Below are 21,830 nucleotides of genomic sequence, written 5' to 3'. Positions count from 1 at the left end.
TTTGTTTCTCTGTTTTCATCAGTGGAACAGACAGCTGTAATGTAGGTCAGCAGAACACTGTTCTAAGTCGGTCAAATCACGGTGGAGGTTCGAGGCCCCTCTGAGAACAGACTTTTATCAGAGGTGGGGATGGATACAGTTCCTCTTCCCTCAGCCTGAACTCGGGTTTTTGCTTCTCCCACTCAAAACTTATTTTTCTTTTCCTTGAATGTGCGTCATCGGGGTATTTCCGCACTGCTGCGCGTGGGCGGAGGCGAGCTGCGCTGCGAATGAAAATTAGAGATGCGTCTGCGTCAAGTTAGAGTGCGAACTGCACCGGAAGCGCTCGGAGTTCCCTTCAAAATAAAAGGCTGCTGACCACTACTTCATGCACGCTCATGGTTGCGACCTACGCAGTGGTGTGGTGGTTAATACTGTCAGTTAATGAATCTCATGTTCAAATGTTGGTTATTAGTCTTTTTTATGCACATGGAGTTCTACCAAGTGCTCTGGTTTTCTCCCACAGTCCAAAAACATGAAGTGACTTAAAGTGTTTGTTTAGATCATTTGAAGTGGGTCTGTGGAAAGGTTAGAAAACATCTTACCTGTTGTAAATAGCTCTTTGAATGACTTCAGTTTGGAAAAAATAAATAAATAAGAACTTCTTTCTGACCAGATTGGCAAACCAACAGCTAAATCCTCGCAGGGCCAAGATTTATTGTCTCTTTAGAGGAATTCCAAATGATCAAGATACTCATTCAGGAACTTTTACAGGGGTGCAGGCATACTTCTATGTAAACCAAATGACCCCATATTTGGAGATGCAAGCCAATGCTAACACACGCAAAACAAGGCTGTTTAATGGATCCTTTTTTTTTTTTTTGGAACAGCGGAAGTAATTAACCAGCAGACAAGAAAACACAGTTCCTCCCAAACAGTGTTTTTATTTGTGATTTCTAAAAATATTCTCGTAACTGGATGTGTGTGTTGTACACCAGCTGCACAGTGAAATCAGAGAAAAGAGCTCCTGAGAGATATAAACACAGCCCAGGGGATCGTCAGCTGTCCTCTCCTCACGCTGGAAGGACCGCGTCGTTCCCGCTGTCTCAAAGAAACGATCAGGCAGACGATACAGTTCGGTCAAAACAAGAACAACCAGAACCAGAAACAGCTTCTATTTGACAACAATACCCACAGGTAATAAGAGTCTGTGCAGCTGCCAGATAAGAGAATATATGCTTGTGTGTGTTTTTCTATTTCTATCTTATAATTCCAGTTTTATTTGTTCTTTCTAGTTTTTTTAACAATGTGTGTGATGCACTGACTGGGTTGGCATCTTTATAACTCTGTCATGCACGTCACAATGAAAATAAAGTTATGAAATGAGACTGAAGTTAAATGTAATCACAACACCATTTCTAGAGACGTCTTCATCCAAACGAAAACCCCGGGACCAATTCAAAATGCTTGTAGTAGCCATGCCAGGCCTGCATGTGGCACTGTGACGCTGCCAAGGGAAAACAGGAAACAAGGCGTGTAAACACAACAGAAGAAGAGGATGACCTCAGGTCGTAGGTTTTAAAAAAAAAAAAGGTGGAGCTATGACATTTTTCCAAAGGCTGTGTTTTAGCTTTCTGCACGAAAACACACAGGTGGAGTTTTTATTTCCTTTCACTTTCATATCAGCTTTTTTAAAAAAATACAGTTTCATGTCTCTTAAAATGTCATTTCTGTTTAAACCAAAGACTGAAGCAATTAAAAAGAAAACTTTTGCATTTTCACAAAACACCGTTCCCGTGTGGCAGCGCCTCTGTATCCAGCGTGATGCTCTGCTTCTGATGCTGCTTTATAACTACTTTTCAGATGTTTGTTTTTTATTAAACAAATGCTGCTATCTTTACAGTTCCTTCGTACGGCTCTGACAGTGTCACAGATATTGTCACGATGCATTTGGATGGTGTGAGAGACCAGGATGTCTTCATCAAACCCTTTGTGGCCTCAAAGATTGTCCTTATAGATCAGATTAATCAGTCAGTACAGTACGCATTAATAACAACAGAACTATGTTTTGGAGCTTTTTAAAACAAACCATTTGTTAAACTGTTACCTGTTATATAAATATGAGTCTGACAACATGGCGGACGGCGTGTGATGTCAGTGTATCTTGATGAATTGTGAACCTAACAGGCTTGTAAAAGGCTTTAGCAGCTGGAGTTGTTTTAAAATGGCAGCCATTCACCTTTGTCTTTGTTGAGCTTGGACTAGCTGTTAGCTCGTCAATCCAGGTAGAGCCTCGACACAAAAAAGATGAAGGCAGCGTCTCCACCTCCTCCTGTCCTTTAAAATCGACTCGTGTTGTCTTTTCAGAGCCGGCGTTGGGATCAATACTCTCCCCACAGGCAACTAAACATATTAGAACATTTTATATTTGAACATACAATAGTATGGCAAGTAATACGTACATCAACAGAAGTCAGCAGCTGGAAAAACTTATGTGAGGAGTTTTTTTTATTTCTAAGTCAAATTTGTTCACTTGTCCTGTTTTCATTTAGCTCAGAGATCAAAAGTCGGATCTGGGAATTCTGTCAGACTCGATTTGTCTGTGGTCTCGTTGTAACCCGGAAACCCAGAGGGATTTACTAATGGTTGTCCTCAGTAACTCGGCTAACTATTGTTAACATCCCGATATATATCCTGATAACAATTCATTTTTCTGCATTCTGTAGATTCAAACAAACGGCTGCAATGATGCCACTAATAGTGGTTAGGAAGTACTATATGTGTGACAAAAATGAAAATAAAGTGTTTATTCTTCAACTTTTCATGCACGAGTCAGCCATGTTTCATGCTGTAGTCAAGGCTGGTTAGACATCCTCTACTTTCAGAGTCGTAATTTCAACTTAATAACAACAACAATATAAATACTAATAATCATCCATCCATCCATCCATCCATCCATCCATCCATCCATCCATCCATCCATCCATCCATCCATCCATCCATCCATCCATCCATCCATCCATCCATCCATCCATCCATCCATCCATCCATCCATCCATCCATCCATCCATCCATCCATCCATCCATCCATTTTCTTTACCGGGTCCCAGAGAGCTGGTGCCTATCTCCAGCAGTCACTGTGAGAGAGGCGGGGGACACCCTGGACAGGTCTCCACACATAGAGACAAACGAGACAGACAACCTTTCACGCTCTCACTCACACCTAGGGACAATTTAGAGTTACCAATCAACCTAACATGCATGTTTTTGGTCTGTGGGAGGAAACTGGAGTACCTGGAGTAAACCCACATGAGCTCAGGGAGAACATGCAAACTCCACCCAGAAAGGCCCAAGGTCAGGAGGCGATCCTGTGACCTTCTTGCTGGGAGGAAACAGCTCTAACCACTGTTCCACTGTGCCGCCCATAATAATAATAATAATAATAATAATAATAATAATAATAATAATAATAATAATAATAATAATAATAATAATTGTTATTATTATTATTATTATTAATAATAATAATAATAATAATAATATGTGAATGGGTCAGATTAGCAGTCTACTTCTCCAGACTGAGTTCATTTAAAAAGCTTTCCACAACAGGTAAGATATTTATTGTTCATAATATTTCTTCAAACCCCCACTTTCTGAAGATCTGAACTACTGATTTAAGGTCACATTTTGTCGTGTTATAAACCCAGTTTTCAAATTTTGTGCTCACATTTTACACAGTGAAGTTAGAAAAAAACTTCAAAATATCACAAACCAAACATTCAGATTTAGTATTTTATCGAACATCTCCAGAATGATGATCCCCCCCTCCCCACACACACATTGACAACTTTTCAAAATAAATGCGTGAGGAGTAAAGTGTGACTTTTATCTCCTAGAAATGTTGTCACTCCTGGACTCATCGGTGTTGCGTAAAAACCCGAACAGAGTGTGACAGGACAGTGTGTGTGTGTGTGTACACAGCGATGCCGTGTTTCTTACCGGAAAGTGTGTGTGTGTGTGTGGCTCTCAGCCGCTTTACATCTGCCGCAGCTGGAGGAGGAGGAGCGAAGGAGGCCGCAGGAGCGACTCTGTCAAGAAGTTCTCGGTGCTCCGTCCGCCGTGTCCCCGACCGCGGCCGTCCTCTTGTTTTTATTTTTTATTTGTTGTCCCTAAAAACACACAGAAAGTCCCCTCGGAGGTGTGGAGGGAGAAGCGCGAGCCGGACTCGGAGGCAGCCATGGACGGTAAGAGGAGCCGCTTGTCTCCGCTTCAGGAGCTGACGGGGCAGGAGGAGGTGAAACTGCTCAGGCAAGGAGTTGTTTTTGCGAGGAGGGAAAGTCCCGCTGTTACCGAGCTAACTCACAGGAGGGTCCTCGGCTAAAGACTACAAATCAGTTTCGCCTAACTTGTTGTTTCTGTGTGAATACAGTGGTAAATGCGCGGTGTCGCCACGCTGTTTGAGTCATTTCCTCTTTGTGTGTTTGTGTCACTAACTCACCTGGCATGCGCCAACCTGCCTCTGCCAGGAGGCCCGCTTGCCCCCCCCCGGCCGAACTCCGTTCACGGCCCTTGCGTTTTATTTCTTTTTCCATTTACTCAAAAAATTCAAATCACAAACCGCACTTTGAAAACTTTTCTGACACGTTGGATGTTTCATCTTCAATTCGTCGTGTGTTTAATCCAGCAGGTGGCATTCGTTTACATGAAAACATCTCTTATTTGGCGTTGCTCATCGAAGCCGCCCACTTCGTTTAGTTAGACGGAAATGATTAAAATCAAATGGAAAATCTGTACTAGGAAATTGGCAGTAAGAAGTTTAATTATGTCGAGATGAGCTTATTGGGACTATTTTTTATTTTTTTTGCAGCTTTTGTTTTCTCTGTTGTCATTCAGCTTAAACACATTAAAAAGCAAAGCATTTGGAACTTTGTTATGTGTTTAAATACTGCAGTACTTTCTCCAAGTCGTGTACCTTCCAGCATAGGTTGAAGTTATGCAGTAATTACTAGTGTCTTGCCAATTAACAGGATGAGATAGACATTGTATTTCTGTTACAGACTAATAAACAGTGTTGTTTGTGTAGTAATGTATAGGTGTGTTGAACTAAAGTGAAAGTGACTCACACTAGGCCCTAAAGCTCCAGCTGTGTTTTGATATTAGTACACCCAGTAATTTCAATGCAGTGTGATGAAATAGTAGACATTTACTTTCACTTTCATATGTGCTCAAACTGCACTGAATGATGTCATTCAAACATAAAAACGCACTGTTATTAACACGTTTATTAGGGGGGTCAATGCTTATGCACAGAAGCACCGTTATTACCATTTAGTTCAGTTTTAATCCTGTTTCTCGTCGCGCAGCTTTGAAATAATAAAGCTTGCCAATTCTACACCCAAAACATGCGACCCCACCAGAAATAGGGTGCTTTGATTTTCCGGTAGCGGCACGTCATACAGCGTCTACAAAATTCATAAAAAACTTGCAAGAAAAAAATAAATAAATAAAACAATGGAGATCAGTGGGATTTGGGGGAAACACGGGAGGAAACCCAGCCCTCTTTGGAGCTCTGCAGCTCAGACAGAACATCAATCAGACTTTAAACCAGGCACACAAAGTTAGACTTCACATGGCTGAACTGGTATTTTGATATATATTTTAGGGCTTTGACACAATCCATGTTGAAGTTTTATGATTTTTGCTGATTTTTCTACAGAGCGTTCAACGGACAGTTAATGATGTCACTCTCTTACTTTTGACGAGTCTTAAATTTTAAACATTTGGAAAGTCACTCTTCTTACTCCCACAGTTTCCTTTGATTCAGAGACAAATTCTACATCAAAACACAGGCATTTTTGTCCTCTTTCACCCAGTGTGTCTTTAACAGCTCTAGGATTTACCGTTTTCTCTGAAATGCCCCCAAACTGCAGAGAACACACACCCACGCCTCCCAGAGATTTTAGTTCAAAACTAGAAGCGAGCGCTCTTTCTAACTTGTTTTATCTCCTATATCAACACGTAGAAACATAGGACTTCTAATCTGTAGCCATTACAGACTTCTGCTGTCACGATTAAAGATAATATTTATTTTTTTTGACACAACTCATGTTTTTTGTCCACAGCGTCAGTTTGTTTGAGGCTTACTATTCAGTTTCTGTCTGCTTCTCATGAACTCGGCAGTCAGGAGTGACAGAGACAGGTGCGTGGTCACCGTGGTGACCATGGCGAGCCACTGGCAACAGCTTTAACCTTTCCTTTTGATCTCAATTCTCCTTGCACTTCTTATACAGTTCACACATCATAATGTAGGCACTTTTTTCTTTATATTATTGCCGTAATGTGATTTTCGGCAGTCGCTGCCTCGGCGTTCTTCAGACTTTCTTCAGAAATTTTCAAGATGTCAGTCATTCACTTTAAAGTTGAGATTACTGCTGCAGCAAGCAGGTTTAAATGATGACAGCGTTATATTTACCCTCGTTAATCATTGTTGCTCGCATAAAAAACGCATCAATGAAATTCTTCTTTGCCTCACTTTGGGTTAGAAAGCAGACATGTTGCAGCTTGGAAAGCATCCCGCTCGTGCGATTGAACCGAACGAGTCCTACAGGTTGGCGGGTGGAGCTTCAACCACCTCTTGTTCTCCAGAGTACCTGAAACTGAAGTCCTGCCCGCTTCACTCCCACAGAGCAAACTTTTACTGCGAAAGCCGGTAATATGACACCAGTGTTCCACCCTGCCCGTGGCCCGCCTCTGTTTGCAGTTTTCCCTCACGTCTCCCTCCCTCCGGAGCGAGGCAGGCGGTTTATGGAGGGTAAATATATTTAGCTGAGAAGCCCTTGTATCCCGGCGGCCTCCGACCTCGTTGAATGCCGCTACCGTCTGGTAGATTTCCACTCTGACCGCGTCATAAATGACAAACTGAGACTAAAGCCACAAATATGCGCCGAATCCTTTTCCTATTCAGCCATTTTGTTTGCACTGTCATTTTTTTTTTCATTTGTTGTGCAACGTAGATGATTAACAGTTATTCACAGTGGGAATTTACCTGAACAAGTAATTTAACGTTCTTGTTTTTGTCGCCACAGGTGTGTACGGATGGGGGCTGACCCCATTAAACCCAGGTAAGAAACCTTTTTTTCTTCATGTGTGCACGCCTCTTCACTCTGGCACACTGACAATCGGTGACTAAACAAAACCTGTGTTGACACACTGACAAAGTAAAGCAATGTTTGACATTCTCGCCCCCTTTTTATTCATCTAGAGGAAAAAAAAGAAGCAAAGAGAATTGGGTTTCTGTGGAAAAGTTATAAACAACTAATCCCTTACTTGTAGTAGATGGCTCGTTGAACAACCCCTGTCAGAACACAAAATGAATATCTGCACAAAGTTTTGGTATAATGGCAGCCAAACATGTCTCTTTATGGACATCAGCATCAGTTCACTGCAGCCTAAGTCGATAAATCATCACCACCCCACCCCAGGCCAGACACCAAGGGGAAACACTGCTTTATGTGCTGATGACTCCTAAATATTTTATAAGTTGTGGCCAAAGTTTCTGTGAAATTATATAACTAAGAAGTAAACAGGAGTGCTAACATTGACTGTTATGAACATGGGAAATAGTGGTCAAGATGGACTTTTATAATCAGTTGACCTCTGACCCTGTCCAGGCCAACTGAGGATAAATAATATAACAACATATACGTAGTATAGTATAGTAATATATAGTGTAGTAATAAAAATGAGCCTAAATTCTCATATGTGTCATTTGTCTATTAGGGCTGCTTGATATATCAAAAAATTACTGGTGTCAATAATGCGAAGGATTTCAAACCATTGCAGAAACAAACTGCCAGATCTCTAAATGTCCACAGCCGACACGTGGCGAGTGTTGCCAACATCGTCAGCAATACTTACCGTATGTTCCGGACTATAAGGCGCACTTAAAAGCCTTCAGTTTTCTCAAAAAACGACAGTGCGCCTTATATATGTAAGAAGTCGTAATGTTTTAGTACGACTTTGGTAAACTACGAAGCTGCACCGCTCGGAGCATTAAGGCTCAATTATAGTATTGCAGGGCTCCGTGCACGGCGTGCGGACCTGAGCGAGCGGTGGAGGCGTTTATACTTGACGCTTACATCGGTGCAGTATTCTTCCGTGAGTTTTGAACCGTTTGATTATCTTTGTGATCTCTCACAGAGGGATCATATAAATGCTGATGCAGGCGAACCAGCTCCGCTAGAGCACCGAACTCATCCAATACAATCCGCACAAAGTTACAAAAATTGGGAGGTGCACGACGATGCGTCTTATAATCCAGTGCGCCCTATAGTGCAGAAAATACGGTACCACTAATATCACAATTGCATGCTTTCCTGATATCGTGCAGCCCTAATATCTACCATTAAATTAAATTAAAAAAAAAGAAACAGGGCTCAATCACAGCCTTTTGGCTCATGTAGCACCTACATTATGTAGGTTTTCTAAATTCTTCGGGGCAGGCCACAGCATCTGCTCTTGTTACAGTGTGTGCATGAACAACTCGTTTCATGCAGATATTCATTTTATGTTGTTTGGAGAAATAAAATGTAATTCTTATCACTTAACAGCTGGTCCGAGTGGGCCTGAAAATAAAGTGGATCGCTGCCGTTTTAAAACAACGCTAGTCTCAAAACCTCCATCGTGGTTCATGCTAACAGTGTTTTTTTTTAAGTTGTTACATCTTTAATCAGTGTTGCAGTAAATGGATACAGTTATTTATAGGCAATGAAGATATTTCTCCCAGAATAATGCAGAACTGTAACATTTTGGCAGTCCCCTTTGGTCTTGGCTAATTTCTGTGCAGCTGTTAGCCTCTCTGTTACTTTATTTCTTCAGACTGAAGTTGTTCAAAGCGCCGTTTACAGCAGCTAACGTAGGAACTCTTCATAACTTCTCGCCTCGAAACATCTGAGCCATCCTTTGGTAATCTGTTGTCCCTTCTTCAACCAGTCCAGCCAGCGAGCCCTTACATTGAGATCATCGAGCAGCCGAAGCAGAGGGGGATGAGGTTTCGCTATAAGTGCGAGGGACGTTCAGCTGGCAGCATCCCTGGAGAGAAAAGCAACGACACAACAAAGACTTACCCAGCCATTAAGGTCAGCCGACACCATTTTCTGTTTCGCGAAGTTCATAGTTGTAACCTTCTCCGCCACAGTTCCTGCACAACGAGCGCGTCTGCTGCTCGCTGTTGCCCAACGGGATAGGTGGGGCTGAGAAATGTCACGCATGATCTGAGAAGACAAAACGAAGAGAACAATACCAGCGCCGGGGTGGCTCGATGCTGTTAAAAACCCGTTTTCACTCGGCTTTGTTGGGACAGAAAAGATTAAACAAATCCGATCATAGCCGTAATGAGAACAGAAAGAGAGAATAGAAATTTAGACTGTCAAACCAACCCGTGTGTGTAGAAGCTCTTTGTTTTTCCAGATATCGGATTGAGACAGTTGGGTCTGCTGTACAAGCTGAAGCACACAGGAGGAAGGACATGATGCAAAATCATGGCTGTGGAAATGACCGCTTTGTGTTTACAGCGTTTTAAGAATCGCAGTTTAGGTTTCTCAAAAATAGGTTACCTTTCAGTCAAACCAAAGACTAATGTGCGGCTCTAGTCATTGTTTCGTTGTAAAAAAAATAAGTTTTGGTCGATTCCAGTTGGCCTTGGCCTTTTTTGGTAGCATACATTTAATTCATTTTCACCCATTCATGCCCACCACCTTGCGTGCAAAAGTTTTTAACAAAAGGTCTCACGCGATCCGTTTGTGCTCAATATATGTGTTGGAGATGGCTCTCAGCTTCTTCCACACCAAACTTTAGCTCAACAGCTGTAAAACCGAGTGAGTTATAGCCTCTTTTATGTTTGCTAATGTGGATTAGCTGTGGCGACCGTCTTTTATGGGGTTAACTCCAAAAGTTAATAAGTTATAGATGTACACCTAAGGGTTACGTCCTGAGAGTTTTATTAAAATCTGTTCACTGATTCATGAAGAATTCTGCTAACAGACACACACACAGAGGCAATTCCATGATTGTCCATCTTTCATGGTATCAGTACAGGTATATTGCAGCTTTGCTACCAAACTTAATATATGAGCTACAGTGCCAATTATAAGAGAGTAAATTAAACTGTGGTATGTTAGGGAGTGAGGGAGGTCTGAGTTATGGAGTAGAGCTTTGGATCTATTTGAGCAGTGGGTTCATTACTCAGTGTAAGAGTTGTTAAAACCTCGCCTCATTGGAACTTAAAATGTCCCTGTGACAGGTGCACAACTACAGCGGTCCCCTACGGGTTCGCATCTCATTGGTGACGAAGAACCCCCCGTACAAGCCTCACCCCCACGAGCTGGTGGGGAAAGACTGCAAGCACGGCTACTACGAGGCTGACCTGCAGGAGAGACGGATACACAGGTGGGTTTGCTTTCGTGCCAGGAACATGGCGAACAAACGCTCGGCTCTGGGGTCAGCTGGGGGGGGGATGTTTCATCGCCGCCCTCGTAAAGCGGAAGGCGTTGCTCCGTGTCACGCAGGCCTGTTGGTAATAAAACGGTCGGCGCCGTCAGAGAAAGACGAAGAAGGGATGCACACCGTGGAGCACGCGGCGGCGGTTTGGTATCAGCGCAGGGCTGCTCTCCTATCTGACCCGAGGAGGAAGTTCATCAGTAAAACATTAACAGGAGAGCTGCTGACCAGGAGCATCGCGTATAAAGGGTGTGGAGTATCGATGATGAAATGACCACGGAACTGTGTGCTGCCCCACGACAACTTCGTGGCTGGCTTACCCACATTTCTACAGGTTTTGCTCACTTGGCGGCACCTACGTGGTATGCTGGGAAGCTGTTAATGATGTCAAAGCAATCACTGGACACACCAGAGACACACGATGAACAATAATACAGCCGTTCCCTGATCCAGGAAATGCCAACTATGTGAGATGCAATTATCTGTTTGTCAGCCAGTCAGGATGCCCAAAATGCAACTTAGTAACATTGTGGTGCAGTGACCTGGGTCAACGCAGAATAGATGTATTTTAATGAACAGCGTGGCATGGTGCCAGATGGTTAGCTTTTTGGTGAACATTTTCATTTAATTGTCCTACGCTTGTTGCTCATTGAGCCTGCACACCCCCAGATATCCTTCTGTTTTCGCGGCATGGTCACGAGGGAGTGATGTCTTGTTTTTTACTCATTAAACTACAGTTTCAGTAGTTGTGTCAATAAACACGTGCGTAAAGTTAGAAATGTCAGCTTCATCCATGGCACGCTCGACAGCTTTACACGCGCCGTCACGCCTCTTGAGCTGGAGGTGTGTCGAGAGAAGACGTGCAGTGTGCGCTCAGTCCTGTGTTGAAGAAGCACGACGATCTGGCTTCAGCTTTGTGACGTCTGAAACTAAAGTGACATAATCAAACCGGTCCGCCTGGCCAGGGAAGAGCTTTGTTTTCCTCGTCTGTCAGCGGAGTGACGAAATCCAAACAAACAGGGTGTACTGCTGACAAGCGCAGCACTGTGAAGCAAACCGAACACAGCCGCTGGGTACATCAGCCATTTGTTTTTTGAGATGAAAAAGTTAGTGTGTTGACGGACCAGTTTGATAACAAAAGCATAAACACAGATTTACACCAGCTACTGGCGGAAAGGAGTCACAGTTTACTGTATGTCAAAATAAAGACCTTTTTTTTTCTAAAAATTATAAACTTATCATATTATTGAGCTTTGAGATTTAGATGACTTTAGGTTGGATTAGCAGAAGTATCAGAAGTGAATGTTTCTAAAGTTAAAACACTGATAAATGAAGTGACCTGTAAACTGAGAGCTGCTTATGGCCACATGTGTGTCGGCTCCAGGGTATTTAGTTGCCGTAAAGAAACTAAAACGGCAGCAGCTTGGTTGGTTGGTTTATGAACCTCTGGTGTTGAGTTTGTGTGTTTGCTTTCAGTTTTCAGAACCTGGGCATACAGTGTGTGAAGAAGAAGGATGTGAATGAGGCCATCACTTGTAGACTGCAGACCAATAACAACCCCTACAATAGTAAGTGCTCCTCTTTTAACTCTGTTTGCTCTAAGTCCTCAGTTTAAGACCGGAGGTTTTAAACTGAGGACGTAAAGAGAAAATTAGGTTTTTATTAGATGTGGAAACATATCTATTTGCATACTCAGTTAAAAACGATGACTGTTAAAGTTCATATGAAATGTCTCATTTCTTATTAAGGGTGTCCATGCGTAAACATTACTACCCTGCCACTATTCTTCAGTTTCTCTTGTGGTTTACAGTTGGCTGCCTTTCCAAGAGCTTTGGAAAATCCCAGACAAAAGATTGGGAATAATGTGGCATGACTTGGTAGCTGTACATTGTACATCAGAGACTAAAACAAGCAGAAATCTGTGAAATGTTTCTCCATAGACAGTGGGATTTTGGTCAAATGAGTAAGAAAACCCATCTGTCTTTGGGGTTCTGTACTTCACAGCAGAAACATCATTCAAAGCTTAAACAGGTCCCAGGAAGTTGACAATCTGATATCTGTAACTCGTTTTACACAGTCGTTGTTTAAAAAGTTGCGATTCTTTTAAATTTTGGAGTCACACTCTCACCTCTAAGCTTTACCAACTCTTCTTACTGCCACAATCTTTACACTCCTATACAGTTTGTGCATCAAAACATGGCTATTTTTGTCTTTTTTTTTCATACAGTGTGTCTCTCACTGCTAGTGAACTTACAGTTTTCTCTCAAACCCCCTCAGAGTGCAGCGTGCACACACCCAAACTATCATTGACCTCCACTGTTAACGAGCTCAACGTTTTCTCTTCGACACGTCAGTGAAGGCTCTTTAATTTGTTCCGTCCCCCACGTTATTAAACTAACAGGTCAGCAGTTCTAAGAGCTGACCTGAGCTGGGTCATGAAGCAACAAGTGAAGGAGGGGTCTTCAGCTCAAATCAACTAACTTTTTTTCCATAATTGTGATAAAAGGGAAGAAAATAAAGCCATCGTAAAAGGATTGAACAGTTGCAGCTGCTTGTGCTGTCATTGTTTTGTTTTTGTTTTTTTTTGCAACCCCAAATATCCTTAGTTGATTTACACAATTATTGCTAAAAAGCAGAGAAGGGCAAAATTACAACATGTTTTTTCTACCTTTTGTAACAATTATATTAAAAATATGCTAGATTGACCTAAGATGACCAGACTCTTCTGTCTCTTAGAGGCCTAATTCTTCCGTGTTTCTGTCTGTGAGTCTTTATGCTGTCAGGGAGTAAGACACAGCTGTGTGGTTACCATACTGACCCTAATGCTACAGTTCATAGATTAAATTGTTGCACGTTTGCTGTATTGTTCTGCAATTGTTTTTGAACAACGCAGCCTAAAAGTTGCCCCGTTCTCCGGAAACAAAGGTGTAACGTTTATTTTCCGAACATTTAACAGGATGCGGTGCCTAATCGGACGGCTCCCCGCCCTTTTCCTCTCTCTGTTTTTGCCTGCAGTTCCTGAGCCCAAGGTGTGGGAGGAAGAGTTCGACCTGAACTCGGTGCGGCTCTGCTTCCAGGCCTCCATCACCCTGCCTGCGGGGGAGCTGTTCCCCCTGGAGCCCGTCGTCTCACAGCCCATCTTCGACAACAGTGAGTTGGACTCGGATCGGGCCTTGACGGGAAGTTTTGGTTTTCAGCCACGAGTGACTAATACGGTTCACTTACCCCGTTGCCAGGTTTCCTTGTCTGAACTGGAAAAAAAGCATGTGTTGGGATTAGAGAGAAAAAAACTGTTTGGAAGGTGAAGAATCTTCGTGGTTTGGAAAAGCGGGCAATATAGTTTTCGGCCGTGCCTCTGTCTGTTGCCAAAATATCTCATCTTGTTTTGGACAAATTTTTAAGAAGTTGCAGAAAGTAATTATTGGATGTACATCTACAAGCAATTAATTTTTGAAGTCAGCCCGATTCGAGATGGCTACCACAGACACTTAAACTTAGAAAGCACAAAAATGGCTGCATTATTGGTCTGAAATTTAGAGTGGTGGTAGCTGAGAGTCATTACCAACACGTGACATCTCGCCATATCGTATGAGGAGGCTACAACTTTATCATGCAGCATAAACTGATCTTAGTCGAACGTCTTTATTTGCCACCATAAACTAAGGCTCCGGTCACACTGCAGGTCTTAATGCTCAAATCTGATTTCTTTGCGTGGTCGTTCACGTTACATTTTAAATATGACCTCCATCAGACTCCAGTTCCCAAATTTACCTGCATGCTCAGAAGATGTGACATCACGCTCTGCACGCTGAGTTTATGGAAGTAAACATGGACGCTGTGAGTGTTAGCATGTTTGTATTGATTCTGAAGTTGCTGTCCAATCAGGGACAACTGTCCATCCAAACGGTAAAACATAAAAGAAGAATGAGAAGAAACAGAGCGCAAATGTTAACAATGGCCTTTTCTTTGAGGTTTCTTTGAAAAACATCAGATACGTGTCTGACTCAGTACCACATACTGAACAGACCTGGGTCGGATATGAACAAAAAAATCAGATTTGTCACGTTCACTGTGTGATGACAGAATCTGATACGTGTCACGTAGGGGCCAAAAAACAAATTGGTCACATTTGTCTGCAGTGTGTGCGTAGCCTTAGTTTCAGTCTTTTAGTGAAGTGAATCTAGGGCAAATCTTTAAAAATATGGCTTCTTGGAAACTGCATGAGGCGTTTCCTTGATCTGCTTTGGTGTGAATGAAATATGTCGAAGCGACGCCGGCGAGAAGGCCTGTCTGATGACAATCTCTCTCATCTCATGGGCTTCCATGCAAGATAAGAAAACCCCAACAACAGATTATAAGTGTCAGCATAAACTCTGAGCAGCATCAGTTAAATAACTGCTGCAGCCTTCCACTTTTTGTTCCTCTTTGCGTATCGAAGTTTTCTCCTCAGCCTGAAGGTATTTACAAGAATTCATCTTCGCGCTCACCACATCCTTTTTGAAAAAGTTTTGTTCAGTAGCTATTAATCTCTCTGTGACGCAGCTCCTCGCTGCAGTCGCGTTTGTCGCGTCGCGTCAACGCGAGCCCTCGGTTTGTCGGTTCCTCTTGCTCAGAAGTGCTTCTCCGGTCTTGCAGGAGCCCCAAACACGGCCGAGCTGAAGATCTGCCGGGTCAACCGCAACTCTGGCAGCTGCAAAGGAGGGGACGAGATCTTCCTGCTGTGCGACAAAGTGCAAAAAGGTGATTTACAGAGCGGCGCCTTCGCCGCTCGCCACGTTAGAGCGCGGCGCGCGGCTCCCAACTTCCACTTTCAGACCCACAAATAGAACGCCGGTGTGACTAAGCAGATGTGAGGCTCGTGAGGCCACTTGAACGGAACAAGGTGAGAAGTGTTCAGAGCTGCTCGAAGGCCGTCGCTTCACACTGTACGCTCGCTGCAGGCGGGAATACGAAAAGCACAGTCTGCTCAGGGAAAAGTAAAGGAGTTTAACTTAAAGCAGGGGTGTCAAACCCAGTGACGCAAGGGGCCAAAATGAAATATTTGGTCCTAGCCAAGGGCCAATCACGATCAATATTTATTAAAAATTACATGAATTAACCTGTTTTAGATGTATTATGTCAAATCATTCATATAGAAATATCAATTACCTTTTCCCAGTTACAGATTATACAGAATTTAGAGCAAACAAACTTTAATAAACACAGACAAATAGATCAAACTTCAAAAAGCACATCATTAGCTGTCATTTCTTACGCCTCACTCAGCTTTTAAATGAAGTTTTTAACATTAAAACAGACAAAAACCTGATCATACAGAAATTAAAACTATATATTGTTGGCTTCTAAGTCACTGTCAAGAGAAAACTTCACTAATTAGGCTCAGTTTTTTTTAAGCAAAATAAGAGTCAGAGACTCGATCTGAACCAGACTGGAGGGCCGGACCTGATGAAATCTAAACGTTATCTTGGGGGCCGGATGAAATGTTACAGAGGGCCGGATCTGGCCCGCGGGCCTTGAGTTTGAGTTTCTAACGCGTGTGACTTAAAGGAAAAGTTCAGCCAAAATAAACAGCATCTTACCTGCTGCAAATAGCTCTCTGAAGCGACCGTAGTGTGTAAGTCTGAAAGTCTGGGGAAGGTAGTTCAGATTAAAAGAGAAATAAGGATTAAACATATAAATGACAGAACTGAATCAAATAAAATCCTACCGAGGAGTGAGGTGAGCTCAGTGGGATTCAAGTTGTGGCGCATTAGAGGGATTAGCAGCGTGGCTTCAGAGACGATTGCACCTCATGTTGTGTAAGAGTCACAGCCCAGAAAGACAACACTACTGCACTAACGTTAATCGTTGTACTTAATGCGAAGGATTTCCGTGTGCTACGTGAACCACCAAAGGAGTTTTAATAAAACCATTGGATTTATATCTCCAACTGATTAGCTTTTGAACCCAACCTAATTCAAGATGGCCGCCACACCCAGCTGATTTTAGAAAACGGATAAATGGTTATAACTGAGTCAGTTTTATAGATATTAGGCTCAGATTTAGTCATCCACAACACACTCCGTGCTGCTTGCAGTCTAAGAGCCTTAAAGGTCTCACAGTGGTTCGTTTTATAAACCAACACACTGCTGTCAGTTTTGCTTCACGTGGTTATTCTCGCAGGAAGCGTTCCAGTGCTACAGCTAGCTGCTCCTGCTGCTACTTGAGCTTTGGGGTAGCCACATAATTCTGTGTGAATAACCGCGCGTTTGCCCGAACCGCTGTGAACGTCTCCAGCATGCAGTGACCCCGGCCGTCAGCTCGTCACTCGGGTTAGAATTAAACTCTGTTGTTCATAACTTCTCCACAGGAGACGATCACTGAAACTGGACAACATTTTACCCGTATCTGTATGAATTCTCTGTGTGCATAGAGATAATAAAGGTCTTTTTCCTCTGGTAGTGACAGGTTTAGAATTTTTTAATTGTTGTTTTTTTTTTCTATTTAAGATGTACAAATCAGCATTTGACTGGATAACCTATTCACAAAACACTGCTGGCAGCATTTGAACGTGTCACATTGTGTTTTATGATGTTGTTCATTCAAATAAGCTGAAATAAATGATCAACAATTCTAATATTTATTTTAAGACTTTGTTTTCATTCATGTGTAATACATGGGTGTTGTTGTTTGTATTCAGGACCTTGGAGCAGAGCTGCTCCCCTGAGTTTCCTAAAGGCTCGGCCTAAGATAAAAAAAAACACATTTTATCTTTGTGAGAGAAAGGCTAAGAGCTCTGAATCTTGAAGTTATCGATTACACCCGTTGAGGAGCCATCCGAAGGCCGTTTGAGCCAAATTCAAAGCCAGCTTTGTTTCAGAGCCACAGAGAAAATATGTGTGTGTGTGTGTGTGTGTGTGGTTGGTGTTGGTTTATTTCTGTTTTTCTTTATTAGGCCATTCTCAGTGTTGGGTATCCGGTTTTATTACCTATTTTCTCTTTGGCCTGCAGAAGACATCGAAGTGCGTTTCTTCCAGGACTCCTGGGAGGGGAAGGGCACGTTCTCCCAGGCCGACGTCCACAGGCAGGTGGCGATCGTCTTCCGTACGCCGCCGTACCGCAACACTAACCTGAGCGAGCCTGTCAAGGTGAAGATGCAGCTGCGGCGGCCCTCCGATCGAGAGGTCAGCGAGCCCATGGACTTCCAGTACCTGCCAGCCGACCCAGGTACAGCAAGGGGCTGCGTTCCCACGCATCTGTGGCTTTTAAGAGCCTTTCACATCGCTCGAAACCTGTGAAATAAGTGAGTAGCTATGGTATAAAAAGTGTCTTTTTTTTTAAATGACCCCCTGGCAGATGAGTACAGGCTGAGTGACAAGAGAAAGCGCACAGGAGACATGTTCCAGAACCTGAAGCTGGGCCCGATGCTTTCCAGTGGTACGTGGACAAGATGTTTTATGTTTAATGTAACACTCGTCACGCTGTGGAATCTGTGCTGTAATAACGGCGTGTCTGGTGACATTTCAGTGTCCATCCCACAAGACAAACGGCACATAAACTTTGGACGGAGAACGGTCACGTCCAAGCCTCCGTCCATGGCTGCACAAGCAGGTGAGCCTGATTCCTCGTGCATCACAGGGGCGTAGACGCTTGAACCAGTGCAGAAACTGGCTTTAGTCTTCTAAAATGACTGGTTTTCACAATCTTTAGATTGAAAAAGGGGGGAAAAATGAAGACGTACAGACGTCAGCAAACCCCTGTTAAAATCCTAGATTTTTGTGATGGTAAAAAACTGATACCATGATAAATCATTTCAGAACTTTTCCCACTTTTTATTTGACATATATCCTTGTACAACTCCACTGAAAAAAAGATGCAGTACTACTAAGTGTGCACACTCTGATTTAATCCAAGCTCTCAGTCTTGTTGGGAGACAAACCTGCCATCAACTAAAGTGAAATAAAGTTCAGCTGTCCCAGCAGGACCTCAAATAATAATAAAAAAAAATGATATAGCACGTTTTAAAACATCTGCAGTTGGCCAAAGTCCATCCCACAGCAACATCCAAGGTTCACAGAGAGCTCACAAAGCATCAACACGATGATTGTTGTTACTGGGAAGCAGTCAGGAGAAGGTTACGGAACATTTTCCAAGGGTTCGATAATCAACGCAACACAGTGAAGACTGTCATTAAAAAGTGGAGAAAATATGGGACGACAGTAACTTTATCAGGAGCGGCACATCCCTCCAAATCTGATGAAAACACAAGACAGGAACAAGTCAGCAACACTGAAGGAGCTGCAGGAATTTCTCTGCAGGAAGTTTGTCTGCATCGTTTAGGGACTCTTGTTGAGATTTAATCAACAAGAGTTACAGTTTTCTTCAACTCTCCCATAAAGCTCAGACTGGTGGAGCAGCTGATGGAGCTCAGTGTCTCCCATCTGACCTGCTGAAGCTTTAACTCCTTCAGAGAGCTCCCAGGTGTCTCGGTGGTCACTCAGTTTGTGATGTGAGGACGGTCTGCTCTTGGTAGGTTTACACATGTCCCATATTCCTTCCATCTCCTGATGATGGATTTAACAGAACTCCTGGGGATCTTTACAGCCATGGACATCCTTTTGTATCCACCCCTGACTTGTACTTTTCAATAATCCTTTCTCTGAGTTGAAGAATGTCAGCCACTTTGAAGGGGTTGAAATAGTTATGCAAACACTTATTTTATATTATATATTTTATTTGATTACTCTGAAGAAATTTGATCTCACTTTGACATTGAAGAAGAAGGCCAGTTTATATTGACCATCACTGATTTAAGACCTCAATAAAAGCCTAAAACATCCAGGGGGGTGAAGACTTTATATAGGTTCTGTGTTGACTGATAGAAGTGTACTTTATTCTGAAGGGACAGGTGAAACTGAAATGACTTGATGTGTGTTTCAGTCCCTGAGGCTCCCCGTGCTGTCAGCGCGGCTTCCTACCAGTTCCCTCAGCCGGGACAGCTCTTCTCAGTCCAGCCCAAGATGGAGCCCACCTCCTCCATCGCCGCGGCGACGACAACCCAAACCTGGGAGATCATGGAGAGTCTGAAGCTGGGCCCTCAGCCCAAAGCCAACCCAGTGGCCACCTTTCCGATGAGCTCGGCGCCCACCCCTCCCTCCTCGACCGCCACCACCACCTCCACAGCCAACAAGGACTACTCCACTGTCAACATGTCCCAGCTTCATGAATTCTTCCCCAACATCGCCCAGGAGGTGACCACGACTACTCAGGTACCCGCCAGCAGCTCCTTCTCTCTCCAGGAGTCTCAGTTCCACGTCGACTCGACACTCATGGACGAGGACATCCCGGAGTTCCCCAGCTTCTCTGACGCCCAGGTACCCGGCACCCTGGACAGCCTAAACATGGAAGATTTAGAGGACCTCCTGAACCCCCGCCTCATGAGCGAGGGCGGAAATGGCACCTCGGCGTTGCCGTCATGCCAGCAGGCGTCTGCCCCCAAGTCCACCACTCCCGCTCAGAACGGCGCCGCGTCCCAAAGCGCGCCCGAGCCGGCCAGCAACCACGGCACCACCTACATGAATTACCCGAACAGCATCGCTAACCTGCTCCGGAACGAAGACATGATGGGCCTGAACTCCAGCGGCGCCATCAGCAACAACAACCACCACCAGTCCGCGGTGCTCGATGACTTTGATGAGCTGATGTCCGCCGATGAGGAGCGCCTCATGTCCATTTTTAATAGCGGAAGTCAAGCTGGGTTTGTATCAGGACACCCAACCTAAAGAGTTTCTTTTTTTTTTTTTTTTATAAATCAATTTTATCTGCCCCCCTTTAAGGACTGAAACTGTTTTTGTTAATACAGACAAAAAAAGGAGGGCTGGAGGAGACAGAAAATAACTCTTCACTGTGGATAAACTTATTCTTACAAAACCACGGAACTGAACTGAATTCTCCCGTTTAGTGTCAGCCACTAAATGATTGTAAAGACTCTCCCACGTCTGTTCAGCGTGTTTCTCTCATGGACATACAGTATATATTGGTAGACCAAGTGTCCCCGCCTCCTCTCACTGTTGGGAATTGAAGCCATGACGTCGCAGTTTCAGAACCCGAGTCTGTGAAATCGGGGGAGTTCAAGTCCCGCCTAGCTCCCCCACACACATACACACACACACTTGTAATGTTACAAGACCTTCCTTTTAGGAATGAAATAACTAATTCCAGCTAAACACCTTAGAAAAATGAATATTTGAACGCACAGCAACAAGATGAGAACAGACGAATCAACACCTGGAAAAAAAAAACACCAAAAAAAAAACTATTTTAGCTGTATTAATGTTTGTGTACATGAAGGGTTGTGGGACTTAAAACTAGTACTGGAGCCAGCCTCCAGGGAAGGCTTTGGGGTTCAAGTCAGAGGTCTATCAGTATACACTCTACGTTTTTAATACTGACATTTGAGGAGCTGTCTTCACAGAAGTATTTAAAGTTGAGCTGCCTCTTCCAATTAAGGGGCTGGTACTTCTCAAAATGTAATCGCATTCAGAGGTGAGCCTATTCCAGTGGAACATTATCCTAATCGTTTCTCTGCTCTTCATGTTCTGCCGCAGCCTGTTAGTGACTCGTAGGCCTGTCACCGTAACAAATGTTGCTGGACGATTAATTGTCTCAAAAATTATTGCGACGATAATATGGTTTGGAGACCGTTTTAAACTAAAGTAATTATAATAACATAATAGTGCAAGTAAATCCTCTCGAAGATGAATAAACTCAAAAGAACACTTAACAACCAAAACCAGTGTCTTCAGTAGGAAGAGACAGAGACGCGAAGAAACGATAACGCTGACAAATGAAACTTATCGACCTCATTTTAATTTATCGTGCAATTAATTGATTTATCGTTTATCGCGACAGGCCTAGGTCACTCATTGGTTCAGATCAGGCGTGTCAGAGCAGAGAAAGAAGTAAAACATGCAGAACAGTGACTCCCCCCCCCCCCGGCCGGTGCAACCCACCGTTGCTGTTAACAAGCATCCGTTTGGAGTCACTGTCTGAACGTGCAAATGAAGGTCTACGTGTAAATAACTTTCAAACAAAGCATCTTTAGGTTACTGAGCAGTGGTTTCATATTGGTTCATTTGTTTCACGTTTCCTTTATACTGGCTGCAGTTTGAAGTTTCAACATCTATAAGTCATCTTGCTTTATTTCCTAGATAAAAGATCCTTTGTTAAGGTGTACTCTGACATGTTTGTTCAAAGAGTGGTGGATATTCGGACTAATTATTTCATATATTGTTGTAATTATTGACTAATCTTGTTCAAATCCACAACACTTTTTTTTTTTTTTTGACAATAAAAACCACAACATTTAAAGACGG

At 43.2% G+C, this 21,830-nt stretch overlaps 1 protein-coding gene and 1 long non-coding RNA gene across 3 annotated transcripts; one reads left to right on the top strand and one right to left on the bottom strand.

Annotated features, from left to right (window-relative positions):
* Positions 1-873: 873 nt before the first annotated feature.
* LOC112450716 lies at positions 874-4,114 on the bottom strand. The gene is made up of 3 exons (XR_003039380.2): positions 3,979-4,114; positions 2,219-2,382; positions 874-1,486 (listed from the first exon to the last, which is right to left on the bottom strand). It is a non-coding gene; the product is annotated as an uncharacterized LOC112450716 (long non-coding RNA).
* rela (v-rel avian reticuloendotheliosis viral oncogene homolog A) lies at positions 4,055-21,825 on the top strand. Of its 2 annotated transcripts, none has more exons than XM_037976388.1 (11): positions 4,055-4,287; positions 7,065-7,100; positions 8,971-9,116; positions 10,280-10,425; positions 11,953-12,044; positions 13,492-13,626; positions 15,112-15,216; positions 17,467-17,682; positions 17,812-17,892; positions 17,983-18,066; positions 19,396-21,825. In XM_037976388.1, exons 3-11 carry the CDS (start codon positions 9,024-9,026, stop codon positions 20,235-20,237), a joined length of 1,794 nt encoding a protein of 597 aa, XP_037832316.1. In that variant the 5' UTR covers positions 4,055-4,287; positions 7,065-7,100; positions 8,971-9,023; the 3' UTR covers positions 20,238-21,825. The 2 variants fall into 2 exon arrangements, with proteins under 2 accessions (XP_037832316.1, XP_017277586.1); XM_017422097.3 differs by having other exon boundaries at positions 4,061-4,223.
* Positions 21,826-21,830: the final 5 nt, after the last annotated feature.

The sequence above is a fragment of the Kryptolebias marmoratus genome, linkage group LG7 (assembly GCF_001649575.2).
Source record: "Kryptolebias marmoratus isolate JLee-2015 linkage group LG7, ASM164957v2, whole genome shotgun sequence".
In the NCBI taxonomy this organism is placed as follows: domain Eukaryota; kingdom Metazoa; phylum Chordata; class Actinopteri; order Cyprinodontiformes; family Rivulidae; genus Kryptolebias; species Kryptolebias marmoratus.
The sequence above is the reverse complement of the archived record's forward strand: the minus strand, read 5'-3'. Positions and strand labels throughout refer to the sequence as shown.